The following is a 26,500-nucleotide window of genomic DNA, read 5'->3' as shown; positions in this document are numbered from 1 at the left end:
GGAGCTCCTCAACCCCCTGATCGGCCCTGCTCTGTGCATGACGGGGTGACGCCACAACTTCCCTATCGACCCTGCCTTGAGTGTGACGGGGGCGGTGCCCCAACCCCCCAATCGGCTGTACCCTGAGAGTGACTAGGGGTGGCATCGCAACCTCCCGATCCGCCCTGCTCTGTGCATGACAGGGGGCAGCGCCCCAACTCCCCAATCGGCCCTGCTCTGAGCCCGACCAGGGGCTGCACCTAGGGATTGGGCCTGCCCTTTGCCACCCGGAAGCAGGCCTAAGCCAGCAGGTCATTATCTCCTGAGGGGTCCCAGACTGTGAGAGGGCACAGGACGGGCTGAGGGACCCCCCCCCCCCCCAAGTGCACAAATTTTTGTGTACCGGGCCTCTAGTTTAATCATAAAAATGATTGCTTCTTCATTGACCCGTGTCTGCAAGAAATCAGGCCTCATCAGACACAATAAAAGTAAGATCCTATACATCAAAGATACTGAGCTTCTTTTGTTTCTGCTTTCTGTCCCTTTTTGTTTTTCTTGAGGACCTCTTGTGAAACCCTGTATTTTTATTGAAGAAAATTGTTGCTTTCTTCTACTTTGTATTATTTAAAGTGAGTGGATGGGGATAATATCAAATAAATATGGACTGAGACTGGGCTAATTTGTAGGCTAAATATAATTTATTTTGTAATTATTAACATGGTTGTACATAAGCTTACTAAATGGCCTAATTTTGCTCAGGAGTCTCCTTCAGAGGCCTTCTCTAGTCTCTAATACTGTAAACATCATGTAATAGATTTCCTTTTCTTTATTGTAGGGATTTTATGGAGAAAGATTTGGAGAGGATGTGGTTGAAGTAATCAAGGATTCTAATCCTGTAGACAAGTGTAAATTAGATCCTAACAAGGTATGGTTAATTAAACTGTAGTGACACGTAGCCATATTTTTGAGACTGTGATGTTGTTGGAGAGAGACTGTGTGATGATTTATCAGTGAGAAAATGAAGGACTTTTTCCTTTCCCAGGCATATATTCAGATTACCTACGTGGAGCCATACTTTGACACGTATGAGATGAAGGACAGAATCACATATTTTGACAAAAATTATAATCTTCGCCGTTTCATGTACTGTACACCCTTCACTTTAGATGGCCGTGCCCATGGGGAACTTCATGAACAATTCAAACGGAAGACTATACTGACTACTTCTCATGCTTTTCCTTATATTAAGACAAGGGTCAATGTTACTCACAAAGAGGAGGTAAGTTCACAAATGGGGAAACAGAATTAGTGAAACTAATACATTGGAGCCCTGTGAGAACAGTGTGGATGTGCCTTTATGTACCACCCTTCATGTGGTAGCATAATAGAACTTTATTCATTTTTAAATGATTAACTTTAAGCTTCTTTTTTAAGTCCCTAGTTCACACTCAGCTTTTACTTAGAAAGATGATTTTTTATTAAGGCATCCAAAGTTTGGGATTTTATTATTAAATGATAGTTTACAATTGGTCTCCACTTTTTTTATTTTAATTGATTATATATAAAACTCTTTAAATAGTTTTCTATCAGTACCCTGACCTAATAGATGTTACTTCATCCAGATCATCTTAACACCAATTGAAGTTGCTATTGAAGACATGCAGAAAAAGACACAGGAGTTGGCATTTGCAACACATCAGGATCCGGCAGATCCCAAAATGCTCCAGATGGTGCTCCAGGGGTCTGTGGGCACAACTGTGAATCAGGTTGGTGCTTTCTGCTGGCACTATTTAAGTTATGAATGGAATTTGGAGTGATTTTATTATTATACTAGAGGCTCGGTGCACGAATTTGTGCACAGGTGGGGTCCAGCCGGCCCACCCCAATCAGGGCCGATTGGGGCTATGGGCGGGGGGTGGGACTGAGGAGAGGGGCTGGGGGAGGTTGGCTGGCCGGCCCTACCCCCATCAGGCCAGTTGGCTGGCAGCAGTGTGCGTCATAGCGACTGGTCTTTCCAGTCACTTGGCTTTTATATACAGTGGGGCCTTGACTTACGAGTGTCCCGACTAACATGTTTTTTGAGATACCAGCTATCTCTCGGCCGATTTTTTGCATTGAGTTGATAGAATCATTTGAGTTAACGAGCTCCTTAACGAGCTCGGTCTCGGAACTAATTAAACTCGTAAGTCAAGGCCCCACTTTACATAGACTAGAAGCCCGTTGCAGGAGAATTCCTGCAAGAATAGGGCTTCCTCGGGCCGATCACGCCACCAAGCCCCTCCGCCCAGGGCCGCAGACGGGGGTCCCGCCTGCCCAGGGCCGCACACAGGGGTCCCAGCTGGGGGCGGGGCTTAGGCGGCCCATTCGCGCCACCAAGCCCCTCCACCCAGGGCCACAGACGGGGGTCCCGGCTGGGGGCAGGGCTTAGGCGGCACATGGGGGCCCAGATGGCGGCTCGTGCTGGCCTGCGCTGCCTGCAGTATGCAAATTAGCTGCCGTCTTTGTTGGCAGTTAATTTGCATATCGCACTGATTAGCCAATGGGAGGTGTAGCGAAGGTACTGTCAATTACCATGTTTGTCTATTATTAGATTAGATTTTACAAAGATCATAAATAAGTGCCAAATCAAGTGAAAAAGATGTTAGAACTGGTTGCAAAAGACACTGAAAGTATAAATATAAAGGTAAACTGAAAAAAGTTTTTATTATCATCTCAATGGTAAAGATTTTCACTCCTGCCTTCTACATTGCCTATACTGTCTGTTCTTAACCATTCCATTAAGAAGGAATTGGGCCCTAGCTGGTTTGGCTCAGTGGGTAGATTGCCGGCCTGCGGACTGAAGGGTCCTGGGTTCAATTCTGGTCAAGGGCACCTACCTCAGTTGTAGGCTCCTCCCCACCCCGGGCCCTGGTCAGGGTGTGTGCAGGAAGCAACCAATCGATGTGTATATCTCACATCAATATTTCTCTCTTTCTTTCCCTCTCTCTTCCATTCTCTTTAAAAGATCAATGGAAATATATCCTCAGGTGAGAATTTTAAAAAAAGAAGGAATTGGTTCACTTAGAATAGCCTTTCCTTTTTGTACTGAAAGAATGTGTTCAAAAAAGGAAGATTCATTTTCAGAGCTATGTACATGCATGTGAACGCCTACTGTCTTACATATTTCCTGATGTTATTTTCTCCAGATTGCCACACTGAACTGTGAGGAGTAAATAAGTAATGTAGAATCATTTTGAAATTTTTAATAATATATGTACACAAAAGAGTACTGTAGACTTGTCATATGTAGATTAGAAGGCATCCCATTGTCTCTCTGATGATGATTAGGGAATATCCAAGGTAAGAGGAAATCCAGAAAGGCTTCAAGTAAGATTTCACATAATATGTCTTACACTATTTTTTTTCTTTATATTTTTATTGATTTCAGAAAGAAAAGGAGAGGGAAAGAGAAATAGAAACATCAATAATGAGAAAGAATCATTGATCAGCTGCCTCCTACACACTCCTACTAGGGATCAAGCCCACAATCGGGGCATGTGCCCTGACTGGGAATCGAACCATGGCCTCCTGGTTCATAAGTTGATGCTCAACCACTGAGCCACACCAGCCGGCTGTCTTACCCTATTTTTTAGGTTAAAGGAATAAAGCCAAAAAAGAAGCAAACACTTTAAGACCTTTAACCCCCCTAAAACACACAAATAATATAACTTGCAAAAGATTATCTTCTTTAATTTACAGTGCTGGGAACAGATTTCGTATACTGAGGAAATGTTTCAGGAAACCAAGTCTAATAATCTGAATTAACAATTGATTGCCAGTAGCCCAAGAATTTAATTTAAATGTAGTAGACAAGAATATAGACTTCACATTAGGAAAAACTAAAAACATATGGCCAGAACCTGTCACATACACATATGCATTAAGCTTAAATGCAGCCATTTTAATGCTAAGAAAAATCATTCAGGTAACTTCTATCTCTCTGATTTTAGAGAAGATAAAATACTCCTCTTGTTTTTCTTATTTTACAGGGGCCTTTGGAAGTTGCCCAGGTTTTCCTATCTGAAATACCCAGTGACCCAAAACTCTTCAGACATCACAATAAACTGCGACTCTGCTTCAAAGATTTTACTAAAAGGTATTCCAGGCTTCCTACATAAAGATTTTCAAATTGAGAACGTCTAAAACCACACTGTAAAATAATGTCTTAAGGGACAATTGAAAAGAGAAAATATAGGAAAGTGATTCACAATGAAAAATAGTTGTGTATTTCTCCATTTACTGACATCTTTTAAATGTTTTCTTAATATTATTTTAATTTTCTGTAGAGGCCTTATGTATCTTTTGATTTATTCCTTGGTATTTAATACTTTTATGTTTTTGTTAATGGTATCTTTTAAAATTGTGTTTTGTTTACTGGTATACAGAAATGCATTTGAATGTGATATATTTTACATAAGAATGTTGCCAAACTTACTTGTTAATTCTAATAATCTGTAGAATATTTTACAGTGATGTTTAGTATCTTTGGCACTATGTTGAATGGTAATAGTAATGGAGCCATCCTTTTCTTGTTCCTGATCTAAAAGGAAATGTTTTCACTATTGAGTGCAATGTTTACTTCAGGTTTTTTGTAGATGTTTTAACTAAAGAGGCTCCCACTATTTGTACTTATGCTAAGAGTTTTTTTGTTTTGTTTTAAATATATTTTTATTGATTTCATAGGGGAAGGGAGGAAAGATAGAAACATCAATGATGAGAGGGAATCATTGATTGGCTGCCTCCTGCAGGGGATTGAGCCTATATCTGGGCCTGTCAGGAATCGAACACTGACCTCCTGGTTCATAGGTTGGTGCTCAACCACTGAGCCACATCGGTCAGGCTATGCTAAGAGTATTTTATAATTACAAATTTAAAACTTTTATTAAATGGTGTGTGTGTGTGTGTGTGTGTGTGTGTGTAATATTTGTTAACACAGTTTCCTATTATTTTACTTGGGAGTTTTGTAATTGTTTCTAAGGATGAGATTGAAATACAATTTTTTCTTGTAGTTCCCGTTAGGTTTTGGTATCCCAACCTTGAAAAATGAGTTGGAAACTCTTCTCAGGAATAGTTCTTCTCTCCCCTCCCCCCTCCCCCACCCCCTACTCCCTGCCATATACTTTGGATTTTTTTTTTTAATACTCTGGAATTGTTACATTGGGATTATTCGTCTTCACAGTGTTTGGTAGAATTTACATGTTGGTGTTTTCTTTGGGGATAGATTTGTGACTTGGCTGATTCTATGTATTTGACGGTTTTAGGATTATTCATGGTTTTTCTTATTAAGTCTGTTTTGGTAAATTATATTAATCTAGAAAAGTATCATGTCAGATTTATTACATTAAATTGTACATAATATCATCTGTGCCTTTATAAACTTCTGCTGTATTTGACCTTATGTCTCATTTTTCATTTCTAATAGGGATTATTTAGCCTTCTCTCATTTAATCTTGCCAGTGCTTAGTCTTTTTTTTTCCTTGAAAGAACCAACTTTTGTATTGATATAGAGCTGTCATACTTTTAAATTTATTTCCTTCCTTATACCTCAAGTTTGTTCTGTTCTTTTTTTTTAGATTGCTTAGCTCTTCAGTTTTAGCCTTCTTTTCTTATGTAAGCATTTGGGGCTATATATTTTCCTTTGAGCATCAAGTGGTGATCTGTATATATTGTCTTTTAATATCCTTTCATTTACCTATCAGAGTCCAGATATTTTTTCTCAAACATCTGAATTAACTGTTAAAAAGAGCTATTCATTTAGAAACATTTATTAGGACACAGGCAAACCACTGTGTCAGATGCCATAAATGAGTATGGCTATTATATTTCTTTTAGTTTAGAGCTTCAAGTTTAGTGGTAATAGGAGGAAGGGAAAATGGCTTCAGAATTAATATTTAAAAATACACAATTTTTTCCTTGTTAAATTTTTATTGAATAAAAATAATTTTCAATTAAATGAAAACTGGAAGTGAATGTTAGATTTTTAACAGCTGATCATCTGTTCCCTTTCTTAAACCTAATACAAGACAGGATATTTAACAATCAACCAAGAAACTGAATGTCCTCATCATGGGGAATGTGTGTATGTATATATGCCAGAAGAAAGTTTTTGACATCACTGTTTTTTCTAGGTGTGAAGATGCCTTAAGAAAAAATAAGAGCTTAATTGGGCCAGATCAAAAGGAGTATCAAAGAGAACTGGAGAGAAACTATCATCGCCTTAAAGAGGCCCTACAACCTCTGATAAACAGAAAGATCCCTCAGTTATACAAGGTAGTATTACCCGTCACCTGCCACAGGTATGCTTATTTTTCTGTATTTGGTTTATGTTCAGAAAAATAAAATCTGCTTGAATTATTTGTTTTAATAATGAATTAGTGTAACTTTTATTACATGGTTTTAGATATTGTGTCTCCTGACAAGTTCAACTAATATAAGCCTTTTATATCTCTACATGAATCAGCCTCCAAGATATGTATGTAATTCAAGAGTCACAAAGTTGTGTTAAATACTCATACTAACCAGGACCACATATAAGTCTGGCCTCTTAAAACTATTCCTTTTATTAAAGTCCTGTCACACTTCCTAGTATTTTTGTTGGAGAATTCACTGGAATATATCAGGAACAGGGTATTTGTTTCCCTCAGCCCTGGCAGTAAATAGTATGCAGTGTTCTTTTTCATTTGTATTAAAACACATAACCCCATTGAGTATCAAGAAGGCTTCAGTGTTTTTCTCTACGTTCCAAGTGTGACACAAAAAGTTAGAAATAGAAATAACTTGGAATTTTCTACAACTGATCCTAGTTTACTTGAGCAGTTTTTAGATTTCTCCTCTAAAATTTCTTACCTTGAAAAGGTTGTTGTGGACATTAAATGGCATGTACATTTCCAAGGACATTGTACTTTTTAGTGCCTCAATTCTGGACAGGGCATGATAAGGTAAACTGCTTTTGCATTTTGAAATCTAAATATATATACAAATTGAATTATTGTGGCACCAATATGTTACCACCTTCTGAATTAATAACAGTAAAGCCATTAAATTATACTTACCTAATTAATATTAAGAAGGCCTTTGAGTTGCTTGTAAGAAAACAGAATGTAAATGCATGCTATAATATACTACAAAAGAAAATTATTTGATCATCTGGAAATTAGTTCTTATTCTTCAGTAATCTATTTCTGTACTTCTAGGCCTCTGAAAACAATCGTGTTCACTCAAAAAATGCCTACCTGCCTGCTATATGTCATGTCCCCTAAGAAAGCATGTAGATTATTTGAATCTGTTCCACAATCTACAGGAGCAGAGGGAGATCAGAGGGCCTGTTTTAGATCCTTCCTCTGGCAAAATATTACTTTGCTTCCACCATCCCATACAGATGTGAATACCCAAGGTGGCTTCCTCTTAAAATTGCCAATGGGAAGCAATACTAGTCCCCTCCACTTTTGGTTTCTCCTTTAATCACTTTGGAGTTTTTCTTCTTGCTGCCTCTAACCCCCTTCCACCAGTTTTATACTCTGTTTAAATGACCTAGAACGAGGGTGCTGGGTCCCTGAGGTCATCAGGCGGTTTCCGAATGCTTGTCTCACTTCCTTCAAATCTCTCCCACTCTTTTTGATGGAAAGACTGTATTCTTCCTATCTGAAGGGAACTCCCTTACGCTGTTATCCTGAGCTTTTTTTTGCCTTCTCAACTATCTGATTATGGTCAATCCCCCAAGATTCAATTCTTAATGTTTGCAAGAAGTTCTTTGGAATTTAGAAAAGCTCTTATGAACATTATCTAGCTTTTAATGCTGCTACTTTCCCTGGAACCAAAAAAAACCACACTAAGAAATTCAAAGCTGAACATGACTTTTTTATACCTGCCCTTTCCTTTCCTGGAGATTGTAAACCTCAAAGATTAACCTTAATAGCAGAAAGGATAAGTGAAAGAAATTAACTTAAGGATAAAGGAAAATACATTAAGAGGTATTGAAGAATATTAGTCTCCTCACTATTAACTAAATCTTCAAAACTTAGAAAATAAAGCTTCCTTAGAATTTAAAATTTTTATTTTACTGATTTAAAAAATCTAGAATATTACTTATTTGTAAAGTATTAAGATAGTGGTCCTCAAAGTGTAGTCTGGGACTTCTGTGAGGGTGCCCCTGAGACCTTTTCAGGAAGTTCCTGAGTCAAAACTAATTTTATATTAACACCAAATATGATTTGCCTTTCTCACTGTCATTCTCTTGAGAAAATACAGTGGTTTTCTAGACTACATGCAACGTGATATTGTAAAAGACATGAGAACCTAGGCCTTTTATTAAGCCAGACATTAAATATGTAAGCATGCCACTATCATAAAGTTTCTTGCAAGTTATTTTTAATAAACTATTTATGTAATGGGTTATTTTGTAAAAATAAGTTGAATTTTTCTTAGTTTTAATTTCTAATATGGTAAATAATATCCACATAAACAAAAGCTTCCTGGGTCCTCAATTTTTAAGTGTAAACATGTCCTAAAATTCAAGTTTAAGAACCACTGATTTGAGACTTGAAATTTAGTGTTTTAAATAAACACCTGCCTTTTGCCTTTTTTAAATATATATATATATTTTTTTTTAATTGATTTTTTACAGGGAGGGAGGGAGAGGGATAGAGAGTTAGAAACATCGATGAGAGAGAAACATCAATCAGCTGCCTCCTGCACACCTCCTACTGGGGATGTGCCCGCAACCAAGGTACATGCCCTTGACCGGAATCGAACCTGGGACCCTTCAGTCCGCAGGCCGACACTCTATCCACTGAGCCAAACCGGTTAGGGCTGCCTTTTGCCTTTTAATAATCACAAAAAAAATATTTTCCTAAAATCTCTCCCATTATCCCTTAGTTCCTTATTTATGATAGCTAATGCTTCTATTGTACAATGAGTAAATGATCAATGCATTTGATAAAGTGTTTACTGCAATATAGCTTTAATTTATAGAGGTCTATAAACCAGAATATACATAAGGCAGAGTAACTTGAAAGTTAGTAACAACTTTGGTACAAAAAGTTTTAAAAGTTATTAACTTTTTGGTGGCAAAACTTTGAGATAACTTTGGCAGAACAAAAGTAAACCTAATCTACAGAAGTTTGCAAAGTTTGTTTGCTTATAATTATATCCTTTTTCTTCCCAGAGATTCCTTCAGTCGAATGAGCCTGCGCAAAATGGATCTCTAAAATAAACACTTGTTTTATTAATTTGAAAAGAGCCACATATTCAACATTGAGTGTGAAAAGAAGTTAAGATCTATTGAAAAATAAGACTTGGGACTTAAATCTGAAAATTGTAGCATTAATTTACTCACTGAAGAATGCAGTGGCCAAATCAAATGTAGATTGTTGAAGTTTGAGAATCATGGCTATGGCTTCTAATATTCTGGTAATATGCTGTTATCTTTTTAAAGACATTTTAATGACTCAAGGGTACACTATACATTTACCATTATTTATACCATAGCTAATGTTAATTTTATTTACTTTAAGTTTGTATTTTTTAATTTATATGAACATTTATAGATTCATTTTGGAACCATTTTAAATGTAGTAATGCTTATTTTAAAGGTACTATTAAATATGTGAACGTTTACACTAATTTTATTGAGTGGGACTTTACAAATTTTCTTTATTGACAAAGGCAGAGAATAAGTTAGAGTTGATTCAAGAACTAGCATAATGAAAACAAAAGTTGACAGTCACTTTATGGCCCCAAAGTTCCAAATTGAATGAATGGGTGAAGACATTGATAACTGGTTTGTGAAGTCTTAAAACTGGTTTCTAAACTATTTTGCATTTAGACACCAAAAAGGGGGGGGGGGGGGGGCGGCGATTAGAGTAAATTGTAGAAATAACTTGAAGTACTGGGATAGCCAATACCAGTGACAGTAGCTTGATCTTTGACTCTCAACTTTATTATACTAATGATAATGGTATCAGCTTAATGACTCTCAGCGACTAAAATGAATGATTCCTGTTTCAAATTAAACAAGCCAGTCATCAGTTTTTTCGTGACCAAAACTATTACATCATAAAGCTATTACACCATAAAAAGAACATGAAGAGCTGCTGTTTGACTTTAACTTACCAGCTGAGTGAGAAGTTATATTTGATACTTGTATAGATTTTACAAAATATATGTAAAATTAGTTTTTAACTGAAGTTAAGAACCAATTAACTTAAAATCTTAACTTTATAAGAAATTAATGCAACAATTTTGGGGGAAATATATTTCAATTACTTGGCAAATTTTTCCAAGAAAATGCATTGATTTCTGGAAGTGTTTTGACAATGTTTTCTTTGTGTAGTATTATAGCTTATAGAAAGTCATCATTTATAATCTACTAGAGGCCTGGTGCACGAATTCATGCATGGGTGGGGTCCGGCTGGCCCTCCCCGATTGGGGCTGGGCCGGCCGGGGGGAGGGGCCACTGGCAGTTGGCCAGTAGCAGTAGGCATCATAGCAACTGCTTGTTCCGGTCATTCCAGCATTCCGGTCACCGGCTTTTTATATATATAGATTCCTCTGATCTGACCAGTTACATGAATCACTTAGGAAAATAAGATCTCCAAAACATGATTCTGAGTGCAGCTTCCCTTTATAACTGTATCATCTCAAATTCTTACCTACATCAATTCAAACACTGAATTATGAAAAGGTTTTTCAGATGAGTCTACAATGTTGGACCACAAGGGGTTAACCAAGGAGTCAGCAAGGTATAACTTCAAAAATATATTTGGGGACAAAGGATCCAGATGGACAATAAGACAAGGCAGGAATGGAAATTCTTTAAAACAAAAAAGGTAACATATACTTTACTATGGGTGCGGAAAGGAGGTAGATAAAAAACGGGAGAGGATATTAAACCCCTAGGTCATTTCTCATTAGGTTGCATTTATGTAAAAGTTTGAATAGTTTCAAACAAATCTGTGACATCAAGAACTTTAAAATTTATAAGATTTAATAAGCACACATTACTGATTATTTTCTGACTTGATTCAGAAGAGGCTTTCTCTTACCCTTAAGAGAACAACACTTGGTAACTTACCATGAACTCCCAATTTTCTTTAAACTTTCTCATATCAGGAACCTATGCTAGTGGTTCTTAACCTTGGCTGCTCCTTAAGTATTGGAGGCCTAGAACTACTCCATCAGAAGCTTATGGGTAGTGTTCAGGGCTTTTTCTTTTTAAGAGTTCTATTAGTGATTCCTATTTCATCAGATAGATAATGTTCATAGCTGTTTCTTAAACAGTTCCATTAGTGATTCTGAATGTAGATCGAGGTGAGAGCCATGACTTTTTATATCATACCATCTTATGGAAGAATTTAAGACATTATTTATCTATGTAACTAATTTATTAGTTGACAGGTACTCTTATTTGTTGAAATGGGGTAAAAGTGTTATTCCAATAGTGTATATTCTTTAGAATTATTTTTAAATACCAAAAATGACTTAACAAGTCATAAGATAATTGACCACTTACCAACTTAATATATTTAAAATGAAAAATTTTTACCAGGTTTTTGTGTGTGCCCAAAGCATCATCTTAGGTTCTCCAGTTCTGGATTCCATAAAGTTGTATGTCTACTTTAAAAGACTACTAACAATTTTTAAGTATGACAACTTAGATGGACTAATAAGTAAGCACAATTTGAATTATCCTACTTCCAAGTTTCTTCATTCCAACAGTCAAAAATATTAAGTATTAAAGATAATTGCCTGTTTACTCTCTTCTCTGAATGTGTTATATATGTGTGTGTATATGTATATATACATATATATACATATACACACACACACACATATATATATGTGTATATATACTAGTATACATACATTGTTCTTTAAGCGAACCCAGCTGTATTTATGGTAAAAATAAGCAAGTTAAAAAAAAAACACAAGCATTTGTATACATAGTTTTTAAGCATTTAAAATTTTATTGACCTTATTTTTTTAAAAAAGTTAAACTTAAGGTCACACCTCTAAGTTTGATATACTATATACAGATCGTGCAGAATATGACTATGAAGAGATACAAATTAGTCCATGCCCAAAAAGATTTACTAAAGAATCATCTTCATAAATACATATAAAATTCTTGTGAAGATAGGACTGTCCAGGTTTTCTGAGACACTTTCAAAGCGACCCAAGGCACAAAATGTACACACCATTGTGAATACATACATATTCCAGACTTTGTGCCTCTAATACAGCCCAAAGATTTGGCTTCATGACTTATAAAACTAAATGTACTGAAATGATAATCTGCTTAGCTGAAAAACCACAGGACCTATAAACATGTAATTACTCCAAAATATGGAGATACAAATACAAGCACTTTATTTTAAAAGGCGAACACAAAAAAGGTGTAAATTCAAAAGTGTTTAAATGCTTCCATTTTGGATAATTCAATTAAGAACCTATACAAGTTTTTTCCCAGAGCTAATACATCACTAGTCTCTACTAAGGAAAATGAATTCTAAAAATTAACATGGTTTTCAGTAATTCAAATTTCACTATACAAAAACCTAGAGACCAATAGTATCCAATAGCTTCAAAAGATAAGCTATTCTTATTGATGTAATCAACGTTATCAATGTTTATCTGGGTCTGTTTTTATATATATATATACAAATAAGGAAAATGTACACTCTATAGTTTCTTATAAAATAGCAAATAAGGAGTAGATGTAGGAGATGTAGAAGGGGAAAGAGAATTCAAAAAGTCCTTCTCTTCAGTAACTTTTACTTCAGAATCATCAAAAAGCAACCACTTCCCCTCATACTCCTTTAAGCTTTGCACTACGTATGAAATTTTGTTCTCGAATCCACCAATGTTAATGCCTGTTTGGTCACTGGATTCCTTGTTCCTATCAGATTCATGGGTCCCATTAGTAATGTTAGTCTCAGAATTTCTATTTTCAGCAAATGCTGTACTGGTACCTTTGTCAGGATTAGCTACTTTGTTGTATAGCTCATAATCTGCTTTGCTCTTTTGTCCTCCAAGAAGTCCAATAGCTTCTACATTTTTTTTGTTCAAAACTTTACTTGGCTGTGTGTTTCCATTGACTCTAATTGACACTTCATCATCGTAATTTTCAGCCATACCCCTTGCTTCCTCCTCATTCAGTGGTTCTGGCTTACTCATTTCACACAACTGGTCAAGCACAAAATTTCCCTTGTCTAGTTCTAAACTGTTAAGGTCTGTGACTTTAACAGAAGCAGTGTAGTGCCCACTACTAATTGTAATGCCACTATGCATCACAACTGCAAATAATCCATAGCTGTCATTGGTTGGCTTTGTACTCCATTCTTCTAGTGACAGTTTGAGAGGTGTCAGTAAAGGAGTGTTGATCTTGGAAAGTCCACCACCATAACAATCAAACCTTTGGAAGAAAAATAAAATAAGGTTTTCTGCTGTTCCACTTTATATTTTTTATATACCCAATGTGAAACCAAGTAAGAGTCTGAATGAACCCTTAATATTTAGTGTTCCTATGAGTAAACACAAAATAATAAAAAAGACCCCAACTTATGTACTTAAAATATTTCCACAAAGAAAAATATTGAAAATGCTAATTAATATTTAAGTGTTTCTGTGAAGGCTCAAGGCATCCCCTCCACCCCCCAATTTTGTGCAGTTAAGAAAATGAAAGGATCATATGTCGTTCTTCTGGCACAAAATAAAGTATATGGAGAGTTACTGGGAAGCTCTCATACTAATTTGAAAAATTCATTGATATAAAAAGGAATAAAATCTACGACATGTATACATGACAGAAAAGTCAGACTATTCAAAATGCAACTGATATTTTTATATTTTAATTGCTTTTAGATATTTAAATTTTCAACTATGTAAGAATCAAATTGTTCAGATTCGTTTGATTTCCTGGCTTACCTTAAAACTAGATAATTTTGCCTTTTTCTCTCCTTATAAAAACCTTACTGTATATAAAATTTGTTCTCTGCTTTCATCAATTCAACTATATTTGATAAGGAATGAAAAGGTGTGAAGAAATCAGAATATGTATTCATACTGATGCATTTTTTACAGGGAAACTTAAGAGAACAAACTTTTCTAAGGCAATCTTTATAAATTACTTCATTTCAGTAGTTTATATTATACTATTTGAACAAAACTTCTCTTATATAGCAGCTCATTTTCTTCATATAGCTTTTATTTATAATACTCACTCCAAGCCACTAGCAGCAAAACACTTCAAATGAATGGTTATAACTTCAGGCATTTTGTCAAACAAAAGACTTCGTTCAGCTTCAGTATAATGATGGCAATTTTCACAGAAATATTTATCTTCTCCTACAATCCTCTCCACTGAAGCAAATTGTGAAATTGCCCACCTCAGGGTCTTCATTTCTGTTTTTGGCTCTGGAGAAACTACATAAGAGAATCCTTTCACTCACAAATGAAAAATCTGTCCAACATTTAAAAATTAAACCACTCAATTCTATGTTCAAAATTAGCATGCAATTTCAACTTACTAATCCTTCCAATAATAAAGACAATAACTAGTTTCAGAAACTCTATCATAAAGTTCTCCCTCAACAGTGCACGTCCTTTAAATATTTGTATTTGATCAGCATTTGCTAGAGACAGAAAGAATATGACAGAAAAACCTAGTCTCTGACTCATAAGACAGACTTCAGTTTATATTTAACTAGAGGCCTGATGCACGAAATTCGTGCAAGGGGCTCGGCCCTCACAGTTGCAGCCCCAGCTTTCTCCAGAAGGTCGTCCGGAAGGACGTCCAGCTGTCTGGTTTAATTAGCGTATTATGCTTTTATTATTATAGAAGGTAGCCAATTTCCAATATCTGAGCAAGTAAATCAGTATCATGATCATTTCCTGTTACATTTCCATGCTTTTTGTGGTTTATACTAGACAAAACAATGGCTCAAATATTGTGTTAACAAAAATATCCTTGGTAGCTCTGAGAAATTCAGGTATCCAAATGTTAACTTACCAAAACATTTCATTTTCTCATTATACTCTACACATCAAAATAAAGATTCCACAATTTTCCAAATGCTAACTATTGACAAGTGAAGCTATATAAGCAGAAAGATTTTATTATACAAAAGACACTAAAAAATAACTGCTCAATAATTATGCAAGCTATTTACTAGACTGCTTATTGAAGAAGACTAATTATTTCATGGTCCTTACAAATACTCCAGTTTTTGCTTACTTTCAGAACTCTCCTCTACTTTAGAAAGCTCATCTTCTTGTACTGGCACACTGATGTCTTGAAAATCTTCTCTTCTTTCTGTTAAACTTTCACATTCTAAACAACGAGTTCTTAATACCAGCTGACCTTGAAATAACTTCTCTACAAGTTCAAAACCAATTTGCTCTGTGCCTAAAACAAAAACAGGAAAATATAAGTCTATATATATTAGTTTTTCAGCATAGCCCAAGTAACCAATATTCATTTAAAGTATATGTGAATAAAAGGCTGATTTTCAAATCTCAACCTGCTTATTAGCATTAAAAGGTGCCTTATTCATGAAATGTAAATTCTATAAAGGTAGTTTAGAATACGAATTACTGTTCTCTAAATAAAGGAAGTCACAACTGTGTCTTCATAATTCGCACCCCCTAGAGAATAACTCTAAAATAAAGATGACACTTGGTAAAACCAAAAACACATCAATACTAGTCTCCCCGAGAGCTGTAGATCTGGAAGAAGGTAGGTAGAAATCCAGTCCAAGCATGATGCATCTACTTAGTTCTCTACTTTAGAACTGAATTACACTAAATACAATACCTTTCATGTGTTTGTCAAATATTGCTTATATAAAGGGGTAAAGTATATATCCTCTTCCCGTTAAAATTTATTGAACTCCCTTATTTTATAATCCATAAACTAACATTACCTTAAGATTGAGATTTATACAAACACACAAAACATAGCACAGTGCTTTAAAACACCACAGTACAAAGTATTAAATTTTTCTTTTTAAACAAAATGTCAGCCAGATTTATATTGTACATATATCTAAGAGAATAATTCCAATTCTGCAACTGTTAACCTGCCTACCTAATCAATGTCTAAGAATAAATTATACTGACCTTTGTTTATGGGCTTAACTTCATTACCATTAATGGACTTAACATTATTTCCTGGAGATTCAAGTCCACAGCCATTAATTGTGTTATCATTTTCACACTTCCCAGAGTCCTCTTCAAGATCATATTCATTTTCTTTAGATTGTCCTTTGGATCCTTGGTTTATTTTCCCCAGACTACAGAATTTAGAAAGGATGCTGGGTTGCTTAGTTGCAGACTTTAACCAACTTATTTTAACTTTTGATTTCTTCTGTGAGGATCTTGCACTCTCATTTTCAGGAATGTGCTTAGTGACTATTTTAGGAGGAATCTCTAATATATCACCTGTAGCTTTTCTTTTTGATCTAGTTTGTCTCTGGTTCTCTTCCAATGACTGATGTTCCTTGGATACCTTAACTTTTTTCTTCATGTTACCAAATTCAGTGTCACTTTTTCTCTTCCCATTTCCTTTTGGGAGTTTTTCTTTATAGTCTTCAGCATGCCCCATATTGTCCATCTCTGTGCTATTAACCCCATTAATTGCTTCTCTCTGATTAGGTTTGTCTTCTACCTTGTTAGATAATTCTGCCACATTTTTTACTTCTTCTTTTTTTAGGAGTTGGCATGTTTCTTGAATGTTTCCCAAAATACACTGTAATACCTCCTGTGCATCATGCTGTAGATATCCTTCATACATAGGGTTGAGTTCCCTATTAAAAAATATATATATTTCCCATGTCATATATTATGCTTATAAAGAATACAAGTAAGAAAACTTTCCTATATAGAAACTAGAGGCCCGATGCACGAAATTCCTGCACTCAGGGTGGGTGGGGGCGGGGGGGTGTCCCTCAGCCCAGCCTGCGCCCTCTCGTAGTCTGGGAGCCCTTGCTCCTTATCGCCCCCTTGCTCACTGCTCCTTAGCGCTGCCACGGAGGTTGGAGAGGCTCCCGCTCGCCAGCCGTGAGCCCGGCTTCTGGCTGAGCGATGCTCCCCCTGTGGGAGCGCAATGACCACCATGGGGCAGCTCCTGCATTGAGCGTCTGCCCCGTGGTGGTCAGTGTGCCTCATAACGACTGGTCATTCTGCTGTTCGGTTGATTTGCATATTAGCCTTTTATTATATAGGATGATTTAATATTTATAGGGATATCATAGCTTTACTTTTTTCATTTTTATTATTTTTTAAAAATTCCTCACCCAAGGATATGCTTTCACTGAGTTTTAGAGCAAGGAAGGGGGAGAGAGAGAGCAAGAGAAACATCCATGTGAGAGAGAAACATGAATCAGTTGCCTCTCATATGCACCCCAACTGGGAATCAAACCTGTACCCTTCTGATGTATGGAATGACTCTCCAATCAAATGATCCACCCAGTCAGGGCCATAACTTTATGTTTTAAATCTAAAAGTATTCATTCAGCTACAAATGTGAAACTTTCAAACTAATTCTTAGCCCTAGCTGGTTTGGCTCAGTTGATAGAGCGTCGGCCTATGGACTGAAGGGTCCCGGGTTTGATTCTGGTCAAGGGCACATACCCGGATTGTGGGCCATATCCCCAGTAGGGTGGTGTACAGGAGGCAGCCAATCAGTGATTCTCTCTCATCATTGATGTTTCTATCTCTCTTCCTTCCTCTCTGAAGTCAATACAAATACATTTTTTTAAATAACAAATAAATATATTTTTTAAAAATTGCTCTTAAGTCACCATGCTACACTGCCTGTTAAACATATAGCAATGTATTACATCTAGGTCTATTCCTAAACCAAATGAGTAGATAATTTTTTAAAAGGCTTAACCTATAACATTTTAAATAAAGCTCTTTTATATATGGGATAAAGTTTTATTTTTAAAGACAATACTACAAAGAGATCTAATCCAGTTAACAGCTCTAAATACACACAACAACAAAAAATATTTAGAATTTATATTTCTTATGCATATTTTGAATACAAACCTACAATTCATAATCTGAAATCTTTAAGACAAAATATGTTTGGGTATTCAGAACTTTTCAGATTAAAAAAGACAGTATGACACATAAGTAAAATATATATCGCCAACAAGTAAGGGACACTATCCTCTAAGCAAACACATTACTGTTTCTATTTTAAAAAATGTATGGATCTTCGTATTACAGGTAAATATGAATAAAGACTATAAACTCATATACATTTGGGTTTAATGAGTTTAATACCAAACTTATTAAAAGTTTTCCAGTTTTTGGAGTCTCTGGGATAATGACTATAAATATGTAGTTTCTATTTTCTTTGCCCTTTATTACACCCCCATTTGTTCATGTATCACTCTCCTCCAAGAAAAGCAGTAACTAAATTAGAATCCTAAAATTATATTATAGGCTATACCTGAGTGTGTTAAGTAATCGTCTTGGCTGGGTAGCAAGTTCATCAGTGTATTTTTCTGGATTTAAAAGAAAACTAGCCTGAAGCTGTTCAACTGAAATGATTAAGGACTGTAAACTGCATATTAGTTCATAACTTGCCAAAGAATCTTCTTTACAATTTCCCTGTCAAGAAAGAAACAAATCAGTATTATTTATGAACAAATTAAGTACCTTCCCCCTTGTCTTTGTCTCACTAGACAAAACTAGTTTTTCTAAATTTAATTTCATCATAGCAGTAATTTTATGGAGGTATACAAATAAACTTTTAAAATTTTAAGTTTTTTTTATTTATTATGTGGATAATGGTTTTCTAATTATGTAAGTCAACAGTTCCTTTAATTTACTTAAATTTCAAAAGTGAGTCCATTGGAAAAACAATGAGTGACAGGTGATATAAAGGTATGATAAATTGTGATGGTGGGTATACAAATGACAATGTTTATTGGTAAACAATAAATTAAAGGCCAGGAGTAGACACTCAGTAAAAGGGAATAATCTAGTTAGCTACCCTGCAAGAATGACAAATAATTGCCTTTCTGACTGTAAACTACTAAGAAATTTAATTCTAAGTTATATTTTAACTGAGAAATAATCTTTGTCATCCTCCTCCCAAATCCTCTGTGCATCTAATTACTTTATTAAGAAGCAAGTGAGTTTCCATTAATTTACTTTTTATATTTTGTTATTTTTATGTTTTACCTTCTCTTTTTGATTGGCTTCATCTTTAAGAGCTTCTTTCTTCCTTGAAATAACATTAAATAAGTGCTTCACTCCAGATTTAAAACCAGGACAAAAATATAATACCTATAAAAAGTGAAATTGTCTGAGTGTTTACTGAACAAACAACAACAGTATAGTGTTTAACATTATTCAAAAATTATCATGCTTTTTAAGTAGCGCACTTTAAAATATGCATTACTGAAAATTCTGAGATTATGATTTGTGTCAAAAAAATTGTTCTTGCCCTAGCCAGTTTGGCTCAGTGGAAGAGTGTCGGGCCTGCAGACTGAAGGGTCCCGGATTTGATTCTGGTCAAGGACACATATCTCGGTTGTGGGCTCGATCCCTGGCTGATTGGGGCCCTGCAAGAGGCAGCCAATCCATGTGCCTCTCTCACATCAATGTTTCTATGTCTCTGTCTCTACCTCTCCCTTCCTCTCTCTCTAAAAACCAATGGAAAAACATCTTCGGGTGAGGATTAACAACAACAAATTTGTTCTCTATTTCATCATTGTAGCCCACTCTCTTCCTTCACTGGCAATAAAGCATTGAGCCTGAGCAGATAGTGCTAAGACTTATGGTTTTAAGAATACAACATAAAACAGACATGGTTCCAAGGGTTAAATACATATCACCATAGCACCAGGAATTGAGAGAAAAACTAAACATCTGGCATCTTCCACTTAAGGTCTACTCAACTATGCTCTCCCAATTTTAATGCATCACTTTCTCTTACCCCAAGGAAGGTTATAACATACAACTTAGAATCATTATTCGTATTGTAGCCCATTCCAGTTTATTTACAATCAAAGGCAAAGGTAGTATGGACAATTAAAATACTCTAATAATCTGAAATTCTCAGAAGCATTAAATGTTATATCATTCTTTGCCTACTAAGGTTTTATTATATATCAAAATTGTCAACTTACCTGAAGTATACTATTAAGATAACAAGTATTGCCGAGATTATTTAGCCCCACAAATGGTAACAAGTTTTCTCTCTTCTCACAATTCATAGGTGAGGACTGTGCCGCAGGAACAACTTGATCACTATTAAGTATAGAGGGTAGAAGAAAGATATAATGAAATAGTATCTTAAAGAAACAAAGCAGAAATATTACTTTCCTAGATTTAGTCTTTTCCCAAAAGTTATATGATCTGAAAAGCATATGGATTTTACTCAAATGACATTTTAAGAAAATATGCAGAAGTGAAAAATTTGCTATACACCAGAATACAAATTTTACAAGCACTTTAAAATTATTACAATTAAGATACCTCAAAGTTAATTCCATCAAGAGGCTATTAGTCCTATTTTACAGATCAGAAAATAGTAATTCCTAGTGATTTGTTAAGCCATCATGACACTTTTATCAAGTACTGCTGACTCTTGAACAATGCAGCGTGTGTGTTTAGGGGTGTGGGGGGTGGGTAGAGGTACTGACCTCCCCCCATGCATGGTTGGAAATTTCCCTATAGCTTTGACTCCCCCAAAATTTAACTATTCATAGCCTACCAGAAGCCTTACTGAAAACAAAAAGTCAATCAACATATTTTGTATGTATTATAAACTGTAGTCTTATAATAAAGCAGCGGTTCTCAACCTGTGGGTCGCGACCCCTTTGGGGGTCGAATGACCCTTTCACAGGGGTCGCCTAAGACCATCGGAAAACACATATATAATTACATATTGTTTTTGTGATTTATCACTATGCTTTAATTATGTTCAATTTGTAACAATGAAATTGGGGGTCACCACAACATGAGGAACTGTATTAAAGGGCCGCGGCATTAGGAAGGTTGAGAACCACTGTAATAAACTAGAGAAAGGAAAATGTTGAGAAAATACATTTATGGTATTTATTGAAAAACAGCCCGGTACACATGGACCCACATAATTTAAACCCATGTTCAAGGATCAATTGCAGTTTAACTCTGAATAGAAACCTGGGATAGCTTGACTATGACAATATTTGGGAGAGGCTTCACTAAGAAGTCAGATTCTATTAATAAAATAAGAGGAGCCCTAGCTGGGTCGGCCTACAGACTGAAGGGTCCTGGGTTCAATTCCAGTCAAGGGCACATAACTGGGTTGCAGGCTCGATTCCCCATCTCCAGCATGTGTGGGAGGCAACCAATCAATGTATCTCTCTCACATCAATGTTTCTTTGTCTCCCTCCCTTCCACTCTCCCTAAAAATCAATGGAAAAATATCCTCAGGTGAGGATTAACAACCCACCCTCCCCCCGCAAAAATAAAAATAAAAGAGGAAAAAGAGTCTATGAAGAGAATTACACAGCTGTCCTTCAGTTAAAATGAATTAAGTTTATAACTTTAACAAGCATTAGGTCATTATTGCATTTTTATTTTATAGCTGCTATTACTCTAGCACCTCAAAGTATTTATAGGCATGAATGCTGGTAAACAAAAGCTTCACATACAACCTCTTAAGCTGATTATTGGTTAATATTAGGAAATTACACATAAAACCAAATCTACTTTAGTCATACAGCAGAGTGCCTATCTGTTGAATAGAGAGCTGGTGTAGACTCCAACTGGAGCAACTATTGATGGAATAAAGTATTTCATTTTGTTCTGATCTCCTTTTAGTCACCAAAGGATTTTTATCAAAGGCATTTGTTTTTAATTTTATTTAAAATAAATTTGCCATTGTACATCTCCAACAGGTTTGCTAACTCACATATCAGATATGACTATAAGTAAAGTTTAAATATCTCAGGTAACTGTCAAGTACAGTACTCTTAAACAAAAAAAATCACCCATTTATTTACCCTTACACTAACCATGTTGTACTACAAAACAAACACGTTGACATTAAAAGCAGTGTTAGTGGATAAATATTTCTGCCAGTTAGTCAAATTGGCTGAGCACAATGTATATTGAGTTAACATGGAAGTGATCCCTGAAGGGAACCACCACTAGTTTTGCTGTTTCCACCATATACTGTTAGGCTTGTCTCACAAATATGTGTGGGTGGTGGTGGTTTTTTTGTTTGTTTTTGCCTCTATGGACTATCAGGTAGGAATGTCTGAAGATACTGACCTAATTTCACCAGTTTTTTGTTGATGTAGAATTTTAAAAGTACAGAAATATACTTACGATACCTACATTTCAGATCCTCTATAATCAGAAGAAACCTTTTCTTCATTTTCTTGAGAATCTGTGAAATCCAAGGCTCTCTTAGTTTCCTTTTTCTGAAAAAACTTCAAGGAAAGTCTGTTTTTCTTTGATGGACTACCTCTTGAAAGCCCATTACTTTCATTAGGTATGACACCAGGCATTTTTTCTTCAAATACCAAAGAGTTGATAAATACTGATTTATATACGGACGTTATAATCACCAATCATATCTGTGAATCACAAAAAGTTTTCAGTTATCAGCTGCAGTCAGTAAAATAAAATTTGAAAAATTTACTAAGGAATAATTACTAATTAGAACGTCATATTTGAAAACCTAATGCCTGGCAACAATAAGTGCTCAATGTTCTATTGCTTGCCATTTGTCCTAGCTTTCTTACCCAACGAAACTATCAGATAGCTCCACCGGTGTGGCTCAGTGATTGAGCATGGACCCATGCACCAGGAGGTCCTGGTTCCGGTCCTGGTCAGGCACACGCCCAGGTTGTGGGCTCAATCCCCAGTAGGGGGAGTGCAGGAGGCAGCCGATCATTGATTCTCTCTCATCATTTATGTTTCTATCTCTCTTTCCCTCTCCCTTCCTCTCTTGAAAATCAATAAAAACATTTTTTTTTTAAGAAGCGGAGAAATAATATTTTTTTAGCCTGCTATTAGAGTAAGGGTCACCTCACAAAAGACCTCATTTTAGTGGACCTACAGTAGATTAATAAGTAAAACCTTCATTTTTATTAACTTATTAATTCACTCAGAAAATATTGACTGAGCAACTACCATCTCTAATTTACAAAGTAGAGAGTGGGAAACAGGGATGAATGGAAAATCAAAGGATGCTGGAATAAGTTTTCCTTCCAAGGTCTTTTCTACTTATTAATATGAACACATGAAATAAAGTCTCTAAAAAGTACCTTTAAAATGTAATTTGAATACAAGAAAAGGCAAAGACCTGGTGTTGTTATACCTAAAAACTTGAGTGAAAAGTAACAGAACAAATCAAAGTTGGGATAAGTGAGCAACTTCGTGTATATAACATTCTTGTGCACTAGAAGCAATATAGCACTAACTTTCCAAACATTGGTTAAAGTATATATATTTTTTAAAAACAATGCTTTATGCAGGGAAAAAAGAAAGGGTGATTTGGTTTGCCTTTTGCTATTTTTCTTCCCAGTTTTAAAGTAAAACTTTTAGGTTAAAAAATGGCACTACTGCGGTGAAAGCCTGAGGGCAGGGTGGGTGGGGACCGGAGAGGGGGGAGGAAGTCAATGGGGTTTGGAAAAGAGGACAACTGTAATACTTTCAACAATAAAGATTTTTTTAAAAATAAATAAATAAGCACTATTTGTGGTAGTTACTTTATATGTTAATCCTATTTTTCATTCGGATACCTGGAGGTGGGGGAGATTACCTAAAAGAAATTATTTAGAAACCAAAAGCTCAGCAACAACTTTCCAATATAGATACAGACTAATACCACCAACTAACAAAACTCACTCGAACTCCATCCTTCCTGAGCATTTCACTGGATGCTTCTGATCTGGGAATTCACACACTGAAATCGGCAATGAAGCCACATTTCTGAGACTCAACTCAGGAATGTGGAAAGCTGACCCGCTTCCCCACCCCCTCCTCCACCGGAGGCTCCGGTGAAACGCGCAGGAGTGACAGCCAGCCGCGGGTGCCGGCCCCTCCAGCACCCGAGGTTTCTAATGAGCCGCAGACACTGGGCTCTAAGAAACGGAGGAACCGGACTTCACAGAAGAAAAGCTCATCACGCCGCTGAAATAACGGATTACCAATCAGTCCTGGCTCCCTCCAAGTCCTACTAAACACCTAACATTAATGAGAATATAACATCTCTTGCTCTTGGCTTTCCTTAAAACTGGGGGGTTGTAAAAAAAAAAAAAATTAAGTCTCTCGTAAGTCTAAATCAAATTTCACAGAAAACACAAGGAATCGAGCATAATTAAATGTTCCTCAACAAATGACAGCGTTGACCACTCGGTCCCATTAGTTTTAAAAGTTCTTTCCTCTATCAAATGACGCGACTCAATTCCAATTTTTCAAGGAAAATGCAAAACCATAACACCTCCGACCGAGGTTGAAGACACGGGGCGTCCTAAACACTTGTAAGGGAAATGCAGACACGCTGCGCGTAACCCCTAGTTACCCCAGGACCAGCAAGGGGCTCTCCGACGCCGCGCCGCTCCACCAGCGCGCACCCGGGAAAGGGCGTCGAGACGGTGTTGCGGCCGGTGCCCGTCCCAGCACCGGGCACGGCGGGGGCCGGCCCGCGGCGGAACTACCGCTCCCGGCCCCCACGCCCGCGGGGACGGCCAATGTGCGCCCAGCCCGCACCTGCTCTCCCGAGTCCTGCCGCGGCGGGAGGGGGCGCCCCGCCCGGCGCCCACGGGGCAGCTCCGCCCCGGGCGCAGCACCAACACGGCCCTGGGGTCTCGCCCGCGCACCGACGCCGGCGTCCCAGCGCAGCCCGGCTCCGGAGCCGGCCCCACTTGCGTCGCGCCCGGCAACGGCCTCTCCCCGCCAAGGCCCTCCTTACCTGGTCATGGCCCCCAGCGAGGTCCGCGGCGGTGACGCCGGCCGGTCCAACCGGGACGAGTGTGGGTGCAACCGTGGAGACCTGGTCCCGAGCCCGCGGAGTCCCCCGACCCGAGAAAAAGCTGGACAGATCGCCCTCCCCGCGGGGGAGTGACCATTCGCTTTCAGGAGCGGGAGCCCGGGCCGCCGCTTGGTCCTGCCTCGCGCCGGCACCAACTACATCCCCGGAGCGGCGCCCGCCGCGCCTGCCCCGGGACGGTCAGGAGCGCAGAGAAGCAGTCCCGCTGGCGAAGTGCCTCAACCGCTAGGGTCGTCCCCACTCCACCACCGAGGGGAACTTGGCGCGTTTTCCTCCGTCTCAGGACCCCCGTGCTTTAGCCTCCGCCCGCGCCAGCGCTGCGATTGGAGGGTGGTGCCCTTCGAAAATGCCGGTTCTAGTCTCCTCGAGGCAGAGACGCGAAAGGCAGGAGCCGCCTCGCGACCGCCACTAGCCCCCTGGCACGCACGTGCGCCGGAACCAGCTGGAACGGTAGTTCCCCCAAGACCGTAACGGGCTCTGCAGTTTCAAACAGCGCAGGCACCGGCGCGGGCAGCTCGCGCGGGTCCTTGCGGAGGGCGCGCGCGAGGCGCCGGAGGCCGGGCTGGCGCGCTCGAGCCTCACACCTCCCCGCCCCCCCGCTCCCGCCCTGCTTTAACCATTGGTGCGCGCGAGTGGCCCCTGAAAGGCGTACGGGTCGGGAGACGGGACCGAGAGGTGGTGGGACGGGCTGCTTCGCGGAGACGGAGCCGCCAGGTGCTCAAATCCACCAATCCGTGAACACGCCCCGACCTGGCTCCCCCCCGCCAGCCGCCGGTCGAAAGGAGCCAATCAGAAGTACCCAGACAAAGAGCCCCCTGGGTGGGCGGGGGAAGGAAGTCCAGCCAATACCAAGAAGAAAGGATTAACCAATGTCACCCCAATACATTCAATAAAAATAAAACTTAAAAAAAAAAAAAGGAGGGCTCCAGCCAATCACTGCCGGACATACAGAGTTTTTCAGGAGCTGCTCGCCTCCTACCGCTCTCATTGGCGCTCGAGGGCGCGCTTCGCTGCCGACTGTTAGATTGTGCGGGGCGCTTTGTGGGTCCTCCCGGCCGCCCAGGGTGCGGCTTCCGGCGCAGGGCCCTGGCCGCAGGCCCCGCCCCCTTCCTCGCGTGCACGCTCGGGCGGGGTTTCCAGGGAAACTGGTTTCAGAAAATGGCTGCCCCGCTCGCTGTTCGCGGGGCGCCAGGGACAGGTTCTCTTTGCCATCGCAGCCCCGGTCCAGTAACAACAAGGGCTGACGTGGATGAACCGTACATCCTCAGTAGGACACTGTAGAGCTCCTTCCTCAGTTCCCCCGCTCTTTTCCGCCTGTTTACCCCTTCCCCTTCCCTGTGGGACAAGGACACAAAATAGCATTTTACGGCTAGGCTCTGGCGGCGGGAGCTGCGAAGGATGCCTGCTCGAGCCCTGCGAAAGGGCGCAGACAGGGCGAGGCCGGCCTCACCTGGGTTTTGCTTGCTTCTGTGTTTG

General features: G+C 38.3%; 2 protein-coding genes across 15 annotated transcripts in view; one reads left to right on the top strand and one right to left on the bottom strand.

The window, feature by feature from the left end:
* Nucleotides 1–9,837, top strand: part of DOCK7 (dedicator of cytokinesis 7) — a 180,929-nt gene extending 171,092 nt beyond the window's left edge. For all 14 annotated transcript variants that reach the window (XM_070405267.1, XM_070405266.1, XM_070405265.1 and 11 more), the window contains 6 exons: nucleotides 815–904; nucleotides 1,022–1,258; nucleotides 1,602–1,745; nucleotides 4,008–4,114; nucleotides 6,147–6,314; nucleotides 9,182–9,837. In XM_070405267.1, coding sequence (XP_070261368.1) covers nucleotides 815–904; nucleotides 1,022–1,258; nucleotides 1,602–1,745; nucleotides 4,008–4,114; nucleotides 6,147–6,314; nucleotides 9,182–9,224 — 789 coding nt within the window. In that variant the 3' untranslated portion in view covers nucleotides 9,225–9,837. The remainder of the gene's footprint in view (nucleotides 1–814; nucleotides 905–1,021; nucleotides 1,259–1,601; nucleotides 1,746–4,007; nucleotides 4,115–6,146; nucleotides 6,315–9,181) is intronic.
* A 2,121-nt stretch (nucleotides 9,838–11,958) lies between these two features.
* USP1 (ubiquitin specific peptidase 1) lies at nucleotides 11,959–25,468 on the bottom strand. The gene is made up of 9 exons (XM_070405254.1): nucleotides 24,947–25,468; nucleotides 22,363–22,604; nucleotides 20,163–20,283; nucleotides 19,213–19,317; nucleotides 18,476–18,636; nucleotides 16,135–16,820; nucleotides 15,251–15,421; nucleotides 14,238–14,439; nucleotides 11,959–13,429 (listed from the first exon to the last, which is right to left on the bottom strand). The coding sequence occupies exons 2-9, from the start codon at nucleotides 22,533–22,535 to the stop codon at nucleotides 12,697–12,699; spliced, it is 2,352 nt and encodes a 783-aa protein (XP_070261355.1). The 5' UTR covers nucleotides 22,536–22,604; nucleotides 24,947–25,468; the 3' UTR covers nucleotides 11,959–12,696.
* Nucleotides 25,469–26,500: the final 1,032 nt, after the last annotated feature.

Source organism: Myotis yumanensis, unplaced genomic scaffold (assembly GCF_028538775.1).
Source record: "Myotis yumanensis isolate MYYU_CA2020_CCGP unplaced genomic scaffold, mMyoYum1.0.hap1 SCAF_2, whole genome shotgun sequence".
Classification (NCBI taxonomy): Eukaryota; Metazoa; Chordata; class Mammalia; order Chiroptera; family Vespertilionidae; genus Myotis; species Myotis yumanensis.
The sequence above is the reverse complement of the archived record's forward strand: the minus strand, read 5'-3'. Positions and strand labels throughout refer to the sequence as shown.